This window comes from Cotesia typhae, unplaced genomic scaffold (assembly GCF_013202065.1).
Source record: "Cotesia typhae breed Kobodo isofemale line unplaced genomic scaffold, CoteBio_Ctyphae contig_59, whole genome shotgun sequence".
NCBI classification, from domain to species: Eukaryota; Metazoa; Arthropoda; class Insecta; order Hymenoptera; family Braconidae; genus Cotesia; species Cotesia typhae.
This window is the reverse complement of record NW_027423761.1, coordinates 237661-254456: the sequence shown is the minus strand read 5'-3', so window position 1 is coordinate 254456 and position 16796 is coordinate 237661. Positions and strand designations below refer to the sequence as shown.

The 16796-nt window shown below is 33.4% G+C and overlaps 1 protein-coding gene across 1 annotated transcript; it reads right to left on the bottom strand.

Annotated features, from left to right (window-relative positions):
* Positions 1–1012: 1012 nt before the first annotated feature.
* Glut4ef (Glucose transporter 4 enhancer factor) lies at positions 1013–16647 on the bottom strand. The gene is made up of 8 exons (XM_074250437.1): positions 15444–16647; positions 12915–13078; positions 8304–8563; positions 7940–8244; positions 7109–7180; positions 3350–3450; positions 2994–3279; positions 1013–2539 (listed from the first exon to the last, which is right to left on the bottom strand). Exons 1-8 carry the CDS (start codon positions 15840–15842, stop codon positions 2309–2311), a joined length of 1818 nt encoding a protein of 605 aa, XP_074106538.1. The 5' UTR covers positions 15843–16647; the 3' UTR covers positions 1013–2308.
* Between the last annotated feature and the right edge of the window lie 149 nt (positions 16648–16796).

Genomic DNA, 16796 nt, shown 5'->3' with positions numbered 1-16796 from the left:
GCGCATGCGCTGTAAAATTTATCACTGCACATGTCAAAATTTGAAAAATTAAAAAAAAAAAAAAACTAAACATTAATTCTAATTAAAATATTTAATTATATTAATAATAATTAAAATTAAAATAAATGTTTAGCTTTAATTATTTTATAATTTAAAATTGAATTTTCCCGCGCATGCGCCAGAAGAAAAACGCGGAAAAAATATGGCGGGAATTTTAAAGCAGGAAATTTAAAAAAGGTAAATAAATAACAAAGAAATAATAAATGGTACGTAGACATTATTATTGCTTTAAAATATAATATATATATTTATGTATATATGTATTTGTAATTTAAATAATGTGGTACTTTATTAAATTAATAATTATGTTTAACGTTGATTATTGTTTTAATTTTAAATATATAGATAAAATTTTTTTGTAATATTAATATTTAATTATTGTTTACAGTAACAATCTCATTAGTGAATTATTTTAAAAATTAGTGGGGGTAAAATAATATTTTTTTAAATGTCAATGGTAAATATATATTAATAATAACAATAATATAAATTAAAATAATAAATTTCGGATCCCGCGAATTAAAAGTTAATGAGATCTATTTAATAAAATAAATACTAACACACTAGCGCCGAAATATTGTTAACAATAACGACCGTATATTGTTAACAATAATTATTAAAACAATCGGCTGCAGTGTGAAAAAATTTCAGCTAAAAAAAAATCGGAAGAAATGATTTTAATAAAATCAAATTCAACTAATCACAATAATAATAACAATTATTGCTAGTACCGCTACTTATACATTTAAAATTCAATTATCTAGGGTTATTATCATTGTCTATTATTATTATTATTTGTTAATGTATATATTAAACTAATTACTGTATATATTATATTTATTATATATATATATATATATATATATATATATATATATATATATATATATATATATATATATATATATATATATATATATATATATATATATATATATATATATATATATATATATATATATATATATATATATTAGTAATGTTGTACGAAGATAATTGTTGCTATTATTAGTATTATTATTATTAAAAAGAGATATGAGATCGCTAGACATGATTTAGCATTATTACGCACAGATACTCGCATTTTATTTTAATAATTCAACTAATTTCATTTTAATTGCTTTCGAGTTGGTTTATTTTCTTAATATCAAATGCGTTATTCATTTTTTTCTACCACTGGTTTTAATACTATTTTTTTTTTATGGACGGTATTTTTAATTATAGTATTCGCCAATGAGTTATTTAATCACAATATGGCCGCCATAAGCCAATAGTTTACAAACAATCCGTTATATGAACAAAGTTATTTTTTAGGGTTTGATTTTTTTATTTTTTTCGTCTTCATAGAGTCAAAGAATAAAATTGTTCCATATTTTCAATAAATTTCAATGAAAAATTATGAAAAAATTCAAACACAACCTCTCTAGAAACAAAGTAATTTTTTACGTGCTTAAAATTAATTTTTAAAAATTTTTTTCTCCTATTTCAGAGTCAACAAACAACAATTATTCCATATATTATACTAAATTTTAATAAAAACATTTATAAAATTATTTAAAAATTCAAACATAACCTCTCCAGAAACAAAGTAATTTTTTACTCTTTTAAAATAAATTTTCAAAAAATTTTTCTTCTGTTTCACAGCCAAAAAAACAAAACAATCCCAAATTTTAGCTATAATTTAAAAAACTCAACAAAATTAACCTCCAAAAAAAAAGTCCAAGAAAATAAACCAGAAAGCAAAATTACACTAACGAATATCCGGGTCTGCAATAAATCATGCCTGTATATATTTATATATAATACGATATCTTCGTTGTCGTTAAACGCAACCTAAAAATTCATCTAATATATCTTTAATATTTATATACAATATAGATTTTTCAATAATAACTATCGTCGATAAATTTGTACAATTAAAAATGACCTGTACAAACGGATGACAAAGCAACGAATTAAAACCAGCATATTGCGCGTTTGTTTAAATATAAAAAGCGATTGTTTTAACTTCGCGATCACATTTTTTATTGAAATATATTAATATTTTTTTTTTTTTTTTTTTTTATTTTTTTCTGGCAGTATTAAAACATTGGTGTCTTTATTTATGTTTATATTCCTTCATTTTAACCCCGCCAATAACCTAACCAAGTTTGGTACCATAAAAAAATGCTTCAGCGAAACAAAACAATTAGCTAGATCCTTAATTTATTTACGATCTACGAAGACGCCGGGGCCTGGACGGCCTGTCTCATGCGTTCGCGATGAACCTGTTGCAGGCTTTTTTCCACTTGCACTGAGTGCACCATTGTTCGCGGTTCTCCATTCCGTAGACTTTCCGACATTTCTTGGTATCTCCTCTAGCCCGACGCGGCATCGAGTTCAGCGGAGTTTTTCCTAGAGTAGCCGTCACTGCGGTAACAATGTTCATGTTCTGGTGGTTCAATTGTCTAGCTTGTTTCATCGACTTTATCGGCGTCGCCTGGAAAGAAATTTAAGGTTAGAAACTCACTTGGAACGAAGGGGTGGGGGGAGGGTGTAAAAAAATTATCGTAGGTCAAAATGCCTTCAAAGGGTGTTGTAAGGTGTCTTCAAGATAATTCACATCAAATTTGAAGTTGATCTGAAGCTTAGTTTGCTTTTGGGAACCAAAAATGTAAGTGGTCTAACATGCAAATTTATGATTGGGCTTTTTAATTGTTCTGGGATGGGGGGAGGGTGTAAAAAAAATTATTTTAGGTCAAAATGCCGTCAAAGGAGGTTAAGAGGTATCTTAAGGAGAGTGTATATAAAATTTCAAGTTGATCTGAGGGGTAGTTTGGTCATAGGAATCAAAAATGTAAGTGATTTAAGACGTAAATTTAATATTTGGGCTTTTTAATTGTTCTGGAGAGGGGAAAGAGTGTAAAAAAATTATTTTTAATTTATAAACTTACCGGCGAGCGAGGGCGAATCGGTGAAATTCTAAAATTAAAGAATCGATCCTTGGCAATTTGTCCAGTAGAATTGTTCGTAGGAACAACAACAGCGGGTGGTTGTTTAACTTCCAGACGAAGTTGTTTCTGGTACTCTGGATCCTCGTGGGGAGGACGGGCCATGTCGCGGTGGGACATTGTCGGAGGTGAGCTCATGTGATTAACCGCGATTTCTTGGTAATAAAACTCTTCCTCATGATCTGATAAAGCTTCGTCTTCATCATCGTCATACTGAACTTTCTTCGGGCTGTAATATTGGGGAATGATAACAAACCGGGGTTTTCGTCAATACTGGTTATCGATTAGCGCATACTTACCCAAGATGTGTCTGGCGGACGTGTTTCTCAATCTGGGGACACGTTGTACGTATTTCGGTGCAACCTGGCCAAGTGCACTTGAACACCATGGAAATAGTTTCAAGAAAAAAAAAAAAAAAAAAAAAAAAAAAAAAAAAAATAAAAATAAAAATAAAAAAAAAAAAAAAAGACATTTTAAGGAAATGAATAAAATTTTTTGTAACGTTATTTTTGAAAAATACAGAAACATCTCTCGGCATCTATCCAACAATGTGGGATTGTCGATGGTTGGTGGGTATGAGGATAAAAAGGCTGATGCCGGCCGGCGTTTGGGGCCAACGTCCGGAGAATCAAAACAAACCGTGCGCTTGCGTGTATCGTGTATATAAACGACACTGAGTGCGAGAGGGGCTCGGTTGTGCAGTGAGGGTCGGTCGTTGAACCTTCTTTGTGCGCCCAGAACCCCATCAAGCCTCAATATCTGTTCGTACGACTCCTATCCGAGTGCTCAACAGCTTGTACCTTGTTGTAGCTCTTTGCCTCAATATATTCACACACATATATTCATACCACGAATCTACGTCGTTACAAACCAGCTTGCCCCGAAGCACCTTTACAACCCAGCATTACCAATTCCGTAGGTTCTCTTTTCCTCCTTTTTCCTCCTTTTTCCTTCTTTTTCCCCCTTTTTCCCCTTTCCTGCACTCCAGAAAATATACAGGATCTGGTATCATTAGAAAGTTAACAGCTGGTAAACTTTTTCTTCCATTTTCCATAAAATCCCTCCTTCTTTTTTCTACTACGCTGTTACTCTATGACGCATTATACTTTTTACGAGGGAATTCAACTGCGCAGTAGTTTTACTTGGGATACCTGAGGCCCCGAGCCACGGGTGCAAAGAACTTACAAGTATCCGTCCAACAAAGAGGCCCCTTTGTAAATCTACGGCTACTTTTGGAGGGATAACATTTTCTTCTGATTTTTCAAGGGAATACGGAAAACACAATGAAGGTCTTTGAACCTAATCTGGCTTGGATAGGTTTGATGGAGGAAAACTTGATTAAAACAAACCTTCTCAATCCCGGATTTTATTTTTTTGGACAACTAACGCTTAAGCTTTGAAGATCAATAGATCTAAGAGAAAAAAAAAAAAAAAAAATTGCTAGAGAGCGTTTTAAAAAAATAACTAAGATTTCATACAATTTTGTGATTGTGAAGACTGGTATAGGGTCAACGACCAACTGAGTCAGCTCTTTGGTTTATGAGTCGAAAAGTCTTATTCCCAACAACGTTCTTTTGTTGTCCAGCTGTTGTTTCGCGTTTGATGCCGCTATTTCGTAAATCGAGAGAATAGAGAAAGAGAGCGTGGTGAACGGCATTGTAGAGTTGGGCCTCCGTTACCTTCATTGCGATTCCTAGGCTCTCTTAATGTTTGTTAAATAAAATGGTGGAGAGAAAGTCACCTGCAGCCTACACCTAGCTGCTGTTTTATGTCGAAACTGTACTTGCGTAACGGTGTTTACGTATCATAGCTGTCACTACCGGTACCAGTGTTGCATTTTTTAAACCTGTCCGTTCACCAGAAAGGAATGTGGAATTTTTCGTTTGTTTTTATCGACAAACCAAAATTTACTGACCATTTTTGGAGCTACAGTCAATAGATGTCATCCGAAAAACTGTCGTAACTTGGAAAATAATTTGAATTTTTACAACAACTAAATTTTCTCTTAAAACAGAGACTTTTTACTACAACTTTTGTTCTAAAAGTTTTTTTTTTCTAAAGCCCCAATAGTTACAAAAATATTAATTATTAATGATTCACAATGATTAAATCTAATTAATATCCAAATTTTGGAGCAAAAATAATCGTAACTTCCAAAATAATCAAAATTTTGAAACCGGTCAAATTTTGTCATAAAGAAGGGGCTACAAGCTACAACTTTTGTCCCAAAAGTATTTTTTTAGGACCAACAGTTCCTAAGATATTAATTATTAAAGATAAATAATGATCTAATGATGATTAATTTCCAAATTTTGGGCAAGCTTTAAATGATCATAACTTTGAAATAAATTAAAATTTTAAAACCGGACAAATTTTTTAGCAAAAAAGAGATTAAAAGTTACAACTTTTGTCTTAAAAGTTTTAATCTCAAGTCAATAACCACGGAAAAAATTATAGAATTTAAAAAGACAAAAGTGTCTAATTTCAAGATAAAAACCGTGACAAATTTCAAAGTCAAATTCGACCTATTTATATTATCTATTTTGGATTCTGTTTCCCTTGATTGAGTTGGAAAGCTCAAAAATATCTCGAATATCTTGAAAACAAATATAAACAATGCCTCCCGGCGTTTTGAATGATAAAAAAACTCCATAAAGGAGCATGAAACATAGAAGGCAAAGTATGACTGACCCATTTGACAATTAGAATCTGAAAGTGACACAACAAGATAAAACAATGAAAATGCGTACGGGTTTGCCTTGATGATGATCTAACCTTTTAAACGACTCAAGGCCGACACCGATACGGTGATCTCATAGAAAACACCAACCTGAATATCAAGGACTTATAATTTAAATCCCAATTATTGTCTGTTTACAATAATCATTATCTTAACTTTCTAATTTTCTGACATTTTCAATTACTAACACCAAATGTTTGTGAAACATAACCTTGCAGCTAACAACGGTTTGCGCCATTATTTCATCCAGTGAAGCGCATGCTTTATCTAAGTAACTTAGCAATTATAAAAAATCTTTCTTTGAATTTTAATCGATTCTATTCAATTAATTAATTTTTTTAAAAAGCGCAAAAAATGGTCATAATTTCTAAAATAATGAAAATTTTAAAACCGGTCAAAATTTGTCGTAAAGAAGAGGCTATAAGCTACAACTTTTGTTCCAAAAGCTTTTTTTTAGGACCAACAGTTCCTGAGATATTAATTTTTAAAGATTAATAATGACCAAATCAATAGAAGTGTCTAAATTTTGGACAACCTTTAAATATTCATAACTTTTGAAATAATCAAAATTTCAAAACCGGACAAATTTTATCTTAAAGAGGAGACTTTTAGCTACTAATTTTGTTTTAAAAGTTTTTTTACTATGACCAATATTTCCTAAGATATTAATTACTAAAGATTAATAATGATCAAATCTAAATTTAGAGCAAAAATTTAATTTTTTTTAAAATAATGTTTCTTTAAAATAAAATTAATTGCAATTCCGGTAGAACCGAAAAAACAGCATCGATTATCAACAAAAGAATAATAATAGGTTGCATTATAATAATAATAATAATAATAATTGTTGTTGATATAAAATTTTCGCGAGTGCGGAGTATAATGTGGATAGGAGTTGTCAGGGCCAGTGTGACCTTAGCAGCCCCTCGCCCTCCACCGCTCCGGATCTTACCACCAAGGCATCTTTACCTTGCACCGGGTTTGAGTGTGAGTGTGTCTCTTATCTATGTAACACACTGTCGTTATTGTGCTAGTAAATATATATATATATATATATATATATATATATATATATATATATATATATATATATATATATATATGTCGATAGAAACTGCATCGCCGCCGACCATTGCTAGGAACATCAGCCTCTTTGGCAAAAAAGACGTCACGTGTACGGCAATGTAATGCATCCTACCGCATAATACATCTTACAGTACACACCACATACACCACACACACAAAGTTATTTATATAGTTTTTATTTATTAAATAACCGAGTGGATTGCGGAAGAGATGATATGAAACATAAACTCACCGATTTATCAAACTCGTAGCTCTTTGTTTTCAATGTCGGGCTCTGACGATCAGATACGTTTTTGAAATCTCTCTAACAACAAAAACAATTCCTTTTTTAGTATTTAAATATCACGTCACTGAGCTAATTCCTATTGATATTGTTTGAATTAGGGTCATTACGAAGGTCGACTTTCGTTTTTTAAACATCGATCTGCTGGTACAAGTTATGACGATTTTAAAACAGTCATTACTTTTTTAGTAATTATTATTTATTAACCAACTCGATTTTATATTAATAACAAGACTTTTTTCTACAATTTTTATTGAAATTATTAATTATTTAATTTTTTGTTAAAATTTTTAATTTGCAATTTTTTTCTATTTCAAGTGATTTACTGCAAATTTAGACAAGTCTATAAAAATAATCAAAATTTTGAAACCGGTCAAATTTTGTCGTAATGAAGAAACTATAAGCTACAACTTTTGTATAAAAAGTTTTTTTTTTAGGACCAATAGTTTCTAAGATATTAATTATTGAATATTTATGATGATCAAATGTAATCAATATTAAAATTAATGGACAAAAATAAAAATAAAAATCTTTTGTAAAAGATAATTTTCCATAAAATAGATGATTAAGAAAAAGAGTGTTAAACTGGTCTGAAATAATCGATCTTTAAAAGAAACCTCGTGCGAGTGCGAGGTATTTAAAAGCCGGCATTAAATGGCTAAAAGAGAAAACGAGTTCCGCATTGAGGATTGCTCAAGGTCGCGGTCAAAATTTAAAGGCCCGCGTAACAAGCAAGACACACAAACACACAAACAAACAAACAAACAAACAAACACTTACTTTTTTCTTACGTGGCTGCATTTCTTCAAGGTAATCCTCAAGGTCCATGACGATGCCTTCGTCGCAGGTGCCAGAAGTCGGAGTGCTGCCTGTGGAGCCGTCCGTCTTGTTGACGAACAAGTCCGCGGAGTTCCTGGAGGTTCCAGGCCTGGAATGAACCGGCCAGGTCGAGGACCCGGACGGCGAGCTGGTCAGAGGAACCGCGTCTTCGCTCAGAGTCGGGGATGGAGTTCCAGTTCTCCAGGAGGTGTCGCAGCTGCTGTTGCTGTGGCTTGAAGGGGTTCCGACGACAGCCTCGCCCATTCCTTTGGATCCAACCCATTCATAAGTCTCGGTCAACAACTAGAAATACTAGAGTGCTTACGGTTGTTCCTGGAACACTGGAACTGGCTGGAACATTGCTGCAGAGGGTGGTTTGGACTGTGCGGCGAGCAGGACAAAGACATCAACACCAGGGCTGCTGTGCACTCGTCCATTCCACCTTCGCGGTTCCTGCTTTCGGGGCCTCGCACCCCGCAGCACTTCAAATTGTGGCAGATCTTCACTCCGTTCTCTGTGACGCAGCAACCGCCGTAGGAACTTCGGTCTGATTCGTTCCCGGAACTTGGTCTGCGTTTGCGCGATCTGGACAGAGTTTTTTTTTTTTTATTATTATTAATCAATGTAACTTTTGAACCAATTGGAATTTTTGAACCGGGTTAATTTTGTATTAAAGAGAAGACTTTTTGCTACAACTTTTGTTCCAAAAGTTTTTTTTTTAAGACCATTAGTTCCTTTAAGATTAATTATTAAAGATTCATAATCATAAAATCTAATTATTATCTAAATTTTGGTGCAAAAATGATCATAACTTCTAAAATAATCAAAATTTTGAAACCGGTAAAAATTTTTAGTAAAGAGGAGGCTATAAGCTACAATTTTTGTCCCAAAAGTTTTTTTTTTAAGACCAATAATTCCTAAGATAATAATTATTAAAGATTCATAATCATCAAATCTAATTTATGTCCAAATTTTGGGCAACCTTTAAATGTTCATAACTTTAAAACAAATAAAAATTTTGAAACCAGACAAATTTTGGCTAAAAGAGGAGGCTTTTAGCTACAACTTTTGTACTAAAAAATTTTTTCTAAACCCAATAATTTTCAAAATATTAATTTATAATCAAAAATTAAAAAAAAAAAATGCCATTTTTATGGAAACTTTAATAAAAAAAAAAAAAAAAAATGACCAATTTTTTCTAAACAAAACACTTAATGTACTATACTTATTATAATACAATGTATAAGACTAAAATTGCTAGTTGGAACTGTAATTTTCAGTCCGTTATGTTTGAAACGATAATTTTCCGATTGCGCTTTTTTCCAGCATTCTAATGTTTGTGCGTGTAACTTTTATCCAACAATCAGATCTAGAAGGCCAGAAAACTGATAAATTTCAAAGATAAAACTTTCTCTGGAATTTTCTTGTGCTATAATGAATTCCAATGGTTGGATTAATGAGAAAGGACAATAATGAAAAGTGAACCGGAAGAAATGGATCAAAATAAAATTAATAAATTGAACAAATAGGAGATTAGTGAAGGTGTTAGCCTTAGCAGCACTAACCTTTCATTTGTTGTGTTACAAAATAATTGAATACGGGTTTTATTTACGAAATAGTGTGTCATATTACGCGACAAGGTAATCCGGGAAAGTGGGTCAGTGAAATGCTACATTACTCCCATCAGCAAACGAACGTAAACGTAAACGTAAACGCGAACGTGAACGGTGGTGTTGTTGTTTTAGTAGAGGGAACAAACGAAAAACCGTGTTGCATATAATATAATATACTTTCTCTGGTTGGATACTGCTTGTTGCTTACTTGCTTGCTTGCTGCTGCTAAACTAGGTCATACATATTAACTTTTTAATCTTACAAATAATGACGCTGAAATGGTTAACTTTTTCTCGGGTATCATTGTCTCTTACTGGCAATTGGTGGATCCCTCCCAACAGATTGTAAGTTGAGCTAACCCAATTTAGTCCTCGGCAGAGGCACCAGCATTGACCCACTTTACTTTTCAGAGGTTTGCCACCAAAACCAGGACCCTGGCATACTTCTTTTAGAAATAGGTCAATCTAGGGGAAAATTAGGGACTTTTTGCTACAACTTTTGGTCCAAAAGTTTTTTTCTAAGACCAATTGTTACTAAGATATTAATTAATAACGATCAAATCTAATAAATATTTAAATTTTGGTAAAAAAATAATCATAACTTCCAAAATAATCAAAATTTTGAAACCGGTCAAATTTTGTCGTAAAGAAGAGGCTTTAAGCTACAACTTTTGTTCCAACAATTTTTTTTTTTTTTTAGGACCAATAGTTCCTAATATATTAATTATTAAAGATAAATAATGATTATTAATTTCCAAATTTTGGGCAAACTTAAAATTTTGATAACTCAGAGACAAATTAAGAATCCGGGTTGATTTAACCCAATTGAGCTTTAAGCAGAAGCACCAGCATTGACCCAGTTAACTTTCCCGAGGTTTGCCACGGTAACCAGGACCCTGGCCTGCTCCTTTTCCAAATAGGACAGGACACCCAAATAGGTCACCTAGGGGGAAAATTGGGGATGCGTTCTGGTTTGTGCTCAAGCTTGGTACAAGCGACCTGGATCGACCGACCCCATTTCCGCTTCGTCAATAACTCCCGGATAACCTGCTTAGATTCGGGTGACCCTATTCCTATCTAGCTCTGGGGTGTAACGCAGTAGATAAATTGACCTGGCTTTGTCTTGACAGTTTAATCAATTCTATCCGGCTAGACTACACGACCCTTCTGAATATCAAGGATTTTATTACCGTATTTTTTGGTCAATATCATCAAATCACTCTTGTAATTACCTATTCTAAAATTTTTATTGGGTTTGGGTGGTCATAACTTTTAAACTAATCAAAATTTTCGAACCGGGTTAATTTTGTCTTAAAGTAGAGGCTTTTTTACTACAACTTTTGTTCCAAAAGTTTTTTTTTTATAACCAATAGTTCCTAAGATATTAATTATTAATGATTCATAATGATTAAATCTAACTAATATCCGAATTTTGGTGCGAAAATGGCTATAACTTCTAAAATACTCAAAATTTTGAAACCGGTCAAAATTTGTCGTAAAGAAGAGACTATAAGCTACAACTTTTGTCCTAAAAGTTTTTTTTTAGAACCATTAATTCCCAAGATAATAATTATTAAAGATTCATAATTATCAAATCTAATTTATGCCCAAATTTTGGGCAACCTTCAAATGGTCATAACTTTTAAAATAATCAAAATTTTGAAATCGGACAAATTTTGTCGTAAAGAAGAGGCTTTGGGCTACAACTTTTGTCTGAAACTTTTTTTTTTTTTTTTAGCGCCAATAGTTCCTAAGATATTAATTATTAAAGATTAAATCTAATAAATATCCAAATTTTGTCTTTAACAACTTTTGTTCGAAAATTTAGTATCTAATAGAAAAATTCCTAAGATATTAATTAGTAAAGATTTCTAATAAAATTATAAAGAAATAAGACATAATAATTGATAATAATTATTCTAAAAAGTGAATTAATTTGATGAGCAATGAAAAAGCCAAGCCCTATTTAAATTAAAAATAAAAAAGGTGGATTGTGTCAGCACAGAAGCTCCGGAATGCGGCGTATCTGGCACGTGGGTGTGTTGCACACGTGTAGGCAGCCGATGCGGCTGCACTCTCATATATACTCGATGTATTTATTACGACTGCACAACCTTCGCCGGAATTGTCCCAGTTAGCCTTCCTCTTCCTCAAATTTACTTTTCCAATAATCGAAAAGGGGTTTGAGTTTTTGAAAACTATTGCCGGTATCGGATCCACGGAGCCACGAGTAAAGTCGGATCCGATTCCTAAGACCTGACCTATTTCGCGGATCTCAAGTACGGTAATAACGAGTAGAAGAATTTGTGTGCTACACACACGCAGCTGCTGCATCGATCGGCCTCGATCTGCTTGGCGTAGCGCTACGCCAGCGACCCTGTAATTTTGTCGTCATTCTAACTCCTTCTCTCTCCCACTCTCTCTCTCTCTCTCTCTCTCTCTCTCTCTCTCTCTCTCTCTCTCTCTCTCTCTCTCTCTCTCTCTCTCTCTCTCTCTCTCTCTATCACACTAGAGCCCCCACTTCACCCACAACAACTCCCAACTGACCTTCTCTTTCGCAAAATAACTTTTATCTAGCCAACAATTCATTTTAATATTTTATTTTTATCATTTTATTTTTCACATCAATTATAATTAAAAAATTTATTTTTTAATTCATTTTTGCCACTTTGGAGATTAAAAAAATTTTTTTTTCGGCTTTTTATTCTCACTCAATTTTGAGAAAATAAATTTTAAAAATTCGAGGTGGAAGTTTTGATCAAAATGGCGGACATGTGTTTGAAACCGAGGTGGCGCTGCATTAGAGCGGGAAAAATTATTCAAATATTGAAAAAATTTTATAATGTCTGTAATTCTGCAAAAAATTGACCGATTTGAACGAATTTTTTTTTAAAATGTTCACCTTTAATTGTACTTTCAATAAAAAATTACTAAAAAATTATTTAAACTACCTTAGAGTGGATTATTAATAAAAAATGTAAGTAATTGTGAATTGAAAATGCACTTGACCCATTTGATGAGACCGGGAATATTTAGGTGGGTATTGATTGACCCGATTTAACAAACGCCGGCCGGCATCGAGTACTCCAAGCTAGAGTAGTTTAAATTGCGCGACCGACATTACGTAAGTTAACCTACTGACACAGTAGCGTAATTTTACGTATCCGAGTGTTAATTTTCTTGGTTGGAGATTTTCGAGTAGTCACCGCACAGCATACAATATGCGGTGTGTATTGTGAAGCATCTAGCCTCTAGCCTGCTTGGCTCTGCTCGAATCGCTAGGATAAAATATTGTATGTGATGTAATTAATCTGTCCAACTTACCCGGGTACGTGTGGCACGTCTATTGAGTGAGAGGAGGCGCGTTTGCGGTCGCCAGCCATATCTGCTAGTCTTGCAAAGTCCGTGTCTTGATCCGCTAATCGCGCACTCTTTCGCGATTCCAGTAGACGAATCTCGTCGATCCGCTTTGTCAGTCTCATTGTTCCCTGTAATTTATTATTTATAATTGTTATTATAATTATTACTGGCTTTATCATTTTAGTCAAGGTTATTTTATTATTCTGTCACTTTTAGAGCATTCATTTATGTTTCTTTTTTTATCATTTATAGCCTTCATTATTCACAGCTCTTTTTTTTATAAGAGCTTCGTTATTTTTAGTCATAACTTCTTAAATAATTAATATTTTTTATTCGGATTAATTTTGTCTTAAAGAGGGGAATTTTTACCACAACTTTTGCTCCAAAAGTTTTTTTTTAAGACCATTAGTTCCTTTAAGATTAATTATTAAAGATTAATAATGACCAAATCTAATAAATATCCAAATTTTGCTACAAAAATTATCATAACTTCTAAAATAATCAAAATTTTGAAACCGGTCAAAATTTGGAGTAAAGAAGAGACTATGAGCTACAACTTTTGTCCTAAAAGTTTTTTTTTAGAACCATTAATTCCCAAGATAATAATTATTAAAGATTCATAATCATCAAATCTAATTTATGTCCAAATTTTCGGCAACCTTAAAATATTCATAACTTCCGAAATAATAAAAATTTTGAAACCGGTCAAATTTTGTCTTAAAAAGGGGAATTTTAGCTACAACTTTTATCTTAAAAATTTTTTTTTTTTAGGTCCAATAGTTTTTAAGATATTAATTATTAAAGATTCATATTGACCAAATCATTAAAAATTCTAAATTTGGTCACAAAAATATTTATGATTTCTAAAATAATAAAAATTTTAGATCCGGGCAAACTTTTTCTGAAAGAAAAAAGACTGTAAGCTATAATTGTTATTTTAATAATTTTCTTTATACTTAACAAGAGTCATATAACCGACAAATAGTAAACTCAAATTAGTCACTCTTAATATAGATTAAGAAGCCGGACAAACATTATCCAAGTTTTGGATATAAAACTTGTAATAATTAGTAACTGGGGTTAAATTCAATGACTCGTTAGAGTTTAAAATCTTCCAAAAAGACAATAAATTGTAATAATTTCCTAGAAATTTCTGTAAATATAAATAAAACCTTATAAAGTATAACGGAAGGCCCCATATTTAAATAATAACCTTATTAACAAAGAGATTCAAATGTGTATAAATATATAAAGCAGTAAGTCAATGAATTATACATAGAGCAAAGTCCGGTCTATCATTAAACTCTTTAATTACGACAAATAAAGTGCGTGAGCACCTGTTACTTTATTGAGCATCTTTATCAGTTTAAAAAAACACGATAAAAAAAAAACATAAAAAAGATAACAGAAATTAATAATAAATAAATAAAATAATAATATATATAACGTGACATTACAATGACAGCGAGCTGAAACGCCGGATAAGTGACGTCACAATGTTTACGTCAATACCCCCACCGTTGAGTAATAGAAGAGTAAGACAACATAGCCAGTCAGCATCCATAAATACAAAGATATTTGTAATTTATAATTTGTAATTTGTAAAAGTACATCGAGTTAAGGGGAGAAAAACTTAAGGAAAATTACACTATATTATGATTTGGTAGATACACTGGTTAGATTCCTTTGTTAGGTTACTTACTGTCGGAGTGGGAGTAGAGTCGAGGTCGTGGACGCCGGGGAGGGGAGAGAGAAGCAAGGGGAAGCCTGAACTGGTTATGCCGACCGGCTGGCTGAGCCGGCACTTGGTACAACGTTTCGCCGGCCGGCATCAACCATCTATTATTCTAATGTATGTATTTATATACACCAATAAATATATATATTATGTATTGCTGGTGTATGTACCGACTACGACAAATCTATCTTTGGATTCAACGCTTGCTCAATCAATTTCAATAAGGCCTCGTCGACATACTAATGACCAGCCCTTTTTTTTTTTTACTTTTTAAATTAATCCCGCCTTTTGTTTTCCTTTTAAATACACTTCAGGCGGCCATTTTGTCGCGCTCAACAAAATGGCCGCCCGCCATATGGTGAGTTTGACAGCGAATTGTAAAAAAACCCCGGGGTCTTTTTAAATCAAACTTGGATTTTAATCAAATTCACGAGGGAGAGATTTTAAAAATATTTAAATATTTAAATTTACTTTTAGGTGAAAATGACGTTTAATTTGTTAAAAGAACTGAAGAAAGCTGGAGTGAAAAAAAAAAAAAAAAACCACGCCCAATTGGAAAGTTTTCCACATAAGAATCTTTCTCTTATTAAATAATTTAACGGTTGATGTACTTCGGTGCAAATTATTACGTGACTAAATAGAAAGCTCTATATTTGTTGTCAAGGGAATAGACTGGCTGGACAAAGCTGCGCAGCCGCGGCCGTAAATAGGTGACCTATTTAACTGGCAAAAATAATAATAATAATAAAACTTACCTCCTGGCCATTAGGAGCGAAAACAACGTCTACTTCATCCAGATGTTCTCGATGCTGGGTCACCTGAGCGTTAACTTCCCTGCCGTTGAACGTCAGGTAGACTCTTTGTCCTGGAACAAGCCTTGCGCTGGTGACAGATCCAAACCCTGGACCAATAAGGTCGCGATCTGCGAACTCGGTGCTGGGACTCGGGGGCCTAGCGGTTCCAGGAACCGAGTCGAACCTCACAGAGTACCGGGTCTTGGGTGTAATCCTGAGACCAGCGGACTCCGAGGCGACCGTCGAGGCCGGAGTCTTTACGGCGTGAATCACTCCACTGTAGTACATTCCATCGTTACCCGGAGCACAAACACGCGTCCCGATAATGCTTCGTTTTGCCAAGCGCTTTCCAGTGGACATTTTTTCACGTAAAAAAATGAAATAAAATTTTTTTTTAAATTATAAAAATCGGGTAAATCAACACTCAGTAGCCAGATTGTTGTATTTTTTCCCGATGGAGCATATTTAAATATTGTAAAAGAAAACAACTGACGGCTAAGTCAACAACTCGAGGCCAATGTATGGTCTGTTGACGGTATCACCATGTGACGCACAGCTGAGAGCGACCGGGTGGGACTGAGCCAACTCTGAGCGGCTTTCACTCTGCCGGCCGGCCGACCGGGCCACCACCAGCCACAAACAGCTGATAGATAACAACAAACCCACGTGACCACGACCTCTCGGTCTCATTGGCCGAGGCTTGTGACCTACTTTGGTGATTGGTCGCCCCACCAACAAAAAGCCCCACCGCCAAGATATTCCACTAGCTTCTCCCACCGCTAGCCGCACAATGACGACTTGTCATCAACATCGACATTAATACCAAGTATTGAGCTTTGACATTGCTGTCAAAGTCGCGGATTTTGCTGGCATTTAAGCCAACCCAACGCTAGTCACCAGCTTGCTGACTTTTTTGGGTTTAATAGTTAGTTCTGAGTATGTTCCTCTTTCTGGTAAGGTCCACCAGCTTTGTTCTTCAATACCAAGCTCCGTTTTAAACAACTGATCTGATGATTAATTAGCTTAATTGTAATAATAAACGGCCTCGGTATGTCAGCTGGAAAGACCAATGACGAAACGCCGGTTGGAGTATCTTACAGAACTCAGTGCATCATCATTCGCTCGTTCTAATGCGCATGCGCGCCTAAACTCTTTGTGCACTTTGTCCTGAAATATATATAAAAAAAAAAAAAAAAAAAAAAAAAAAAATACAATAAATATGGGTTTGTTATACGGATTTGTCTTTCTTTATCTATATCCTCATTAAAACAAACAAATTTTAAATACTCTTAAATTAAAATTTCCAACAACTAT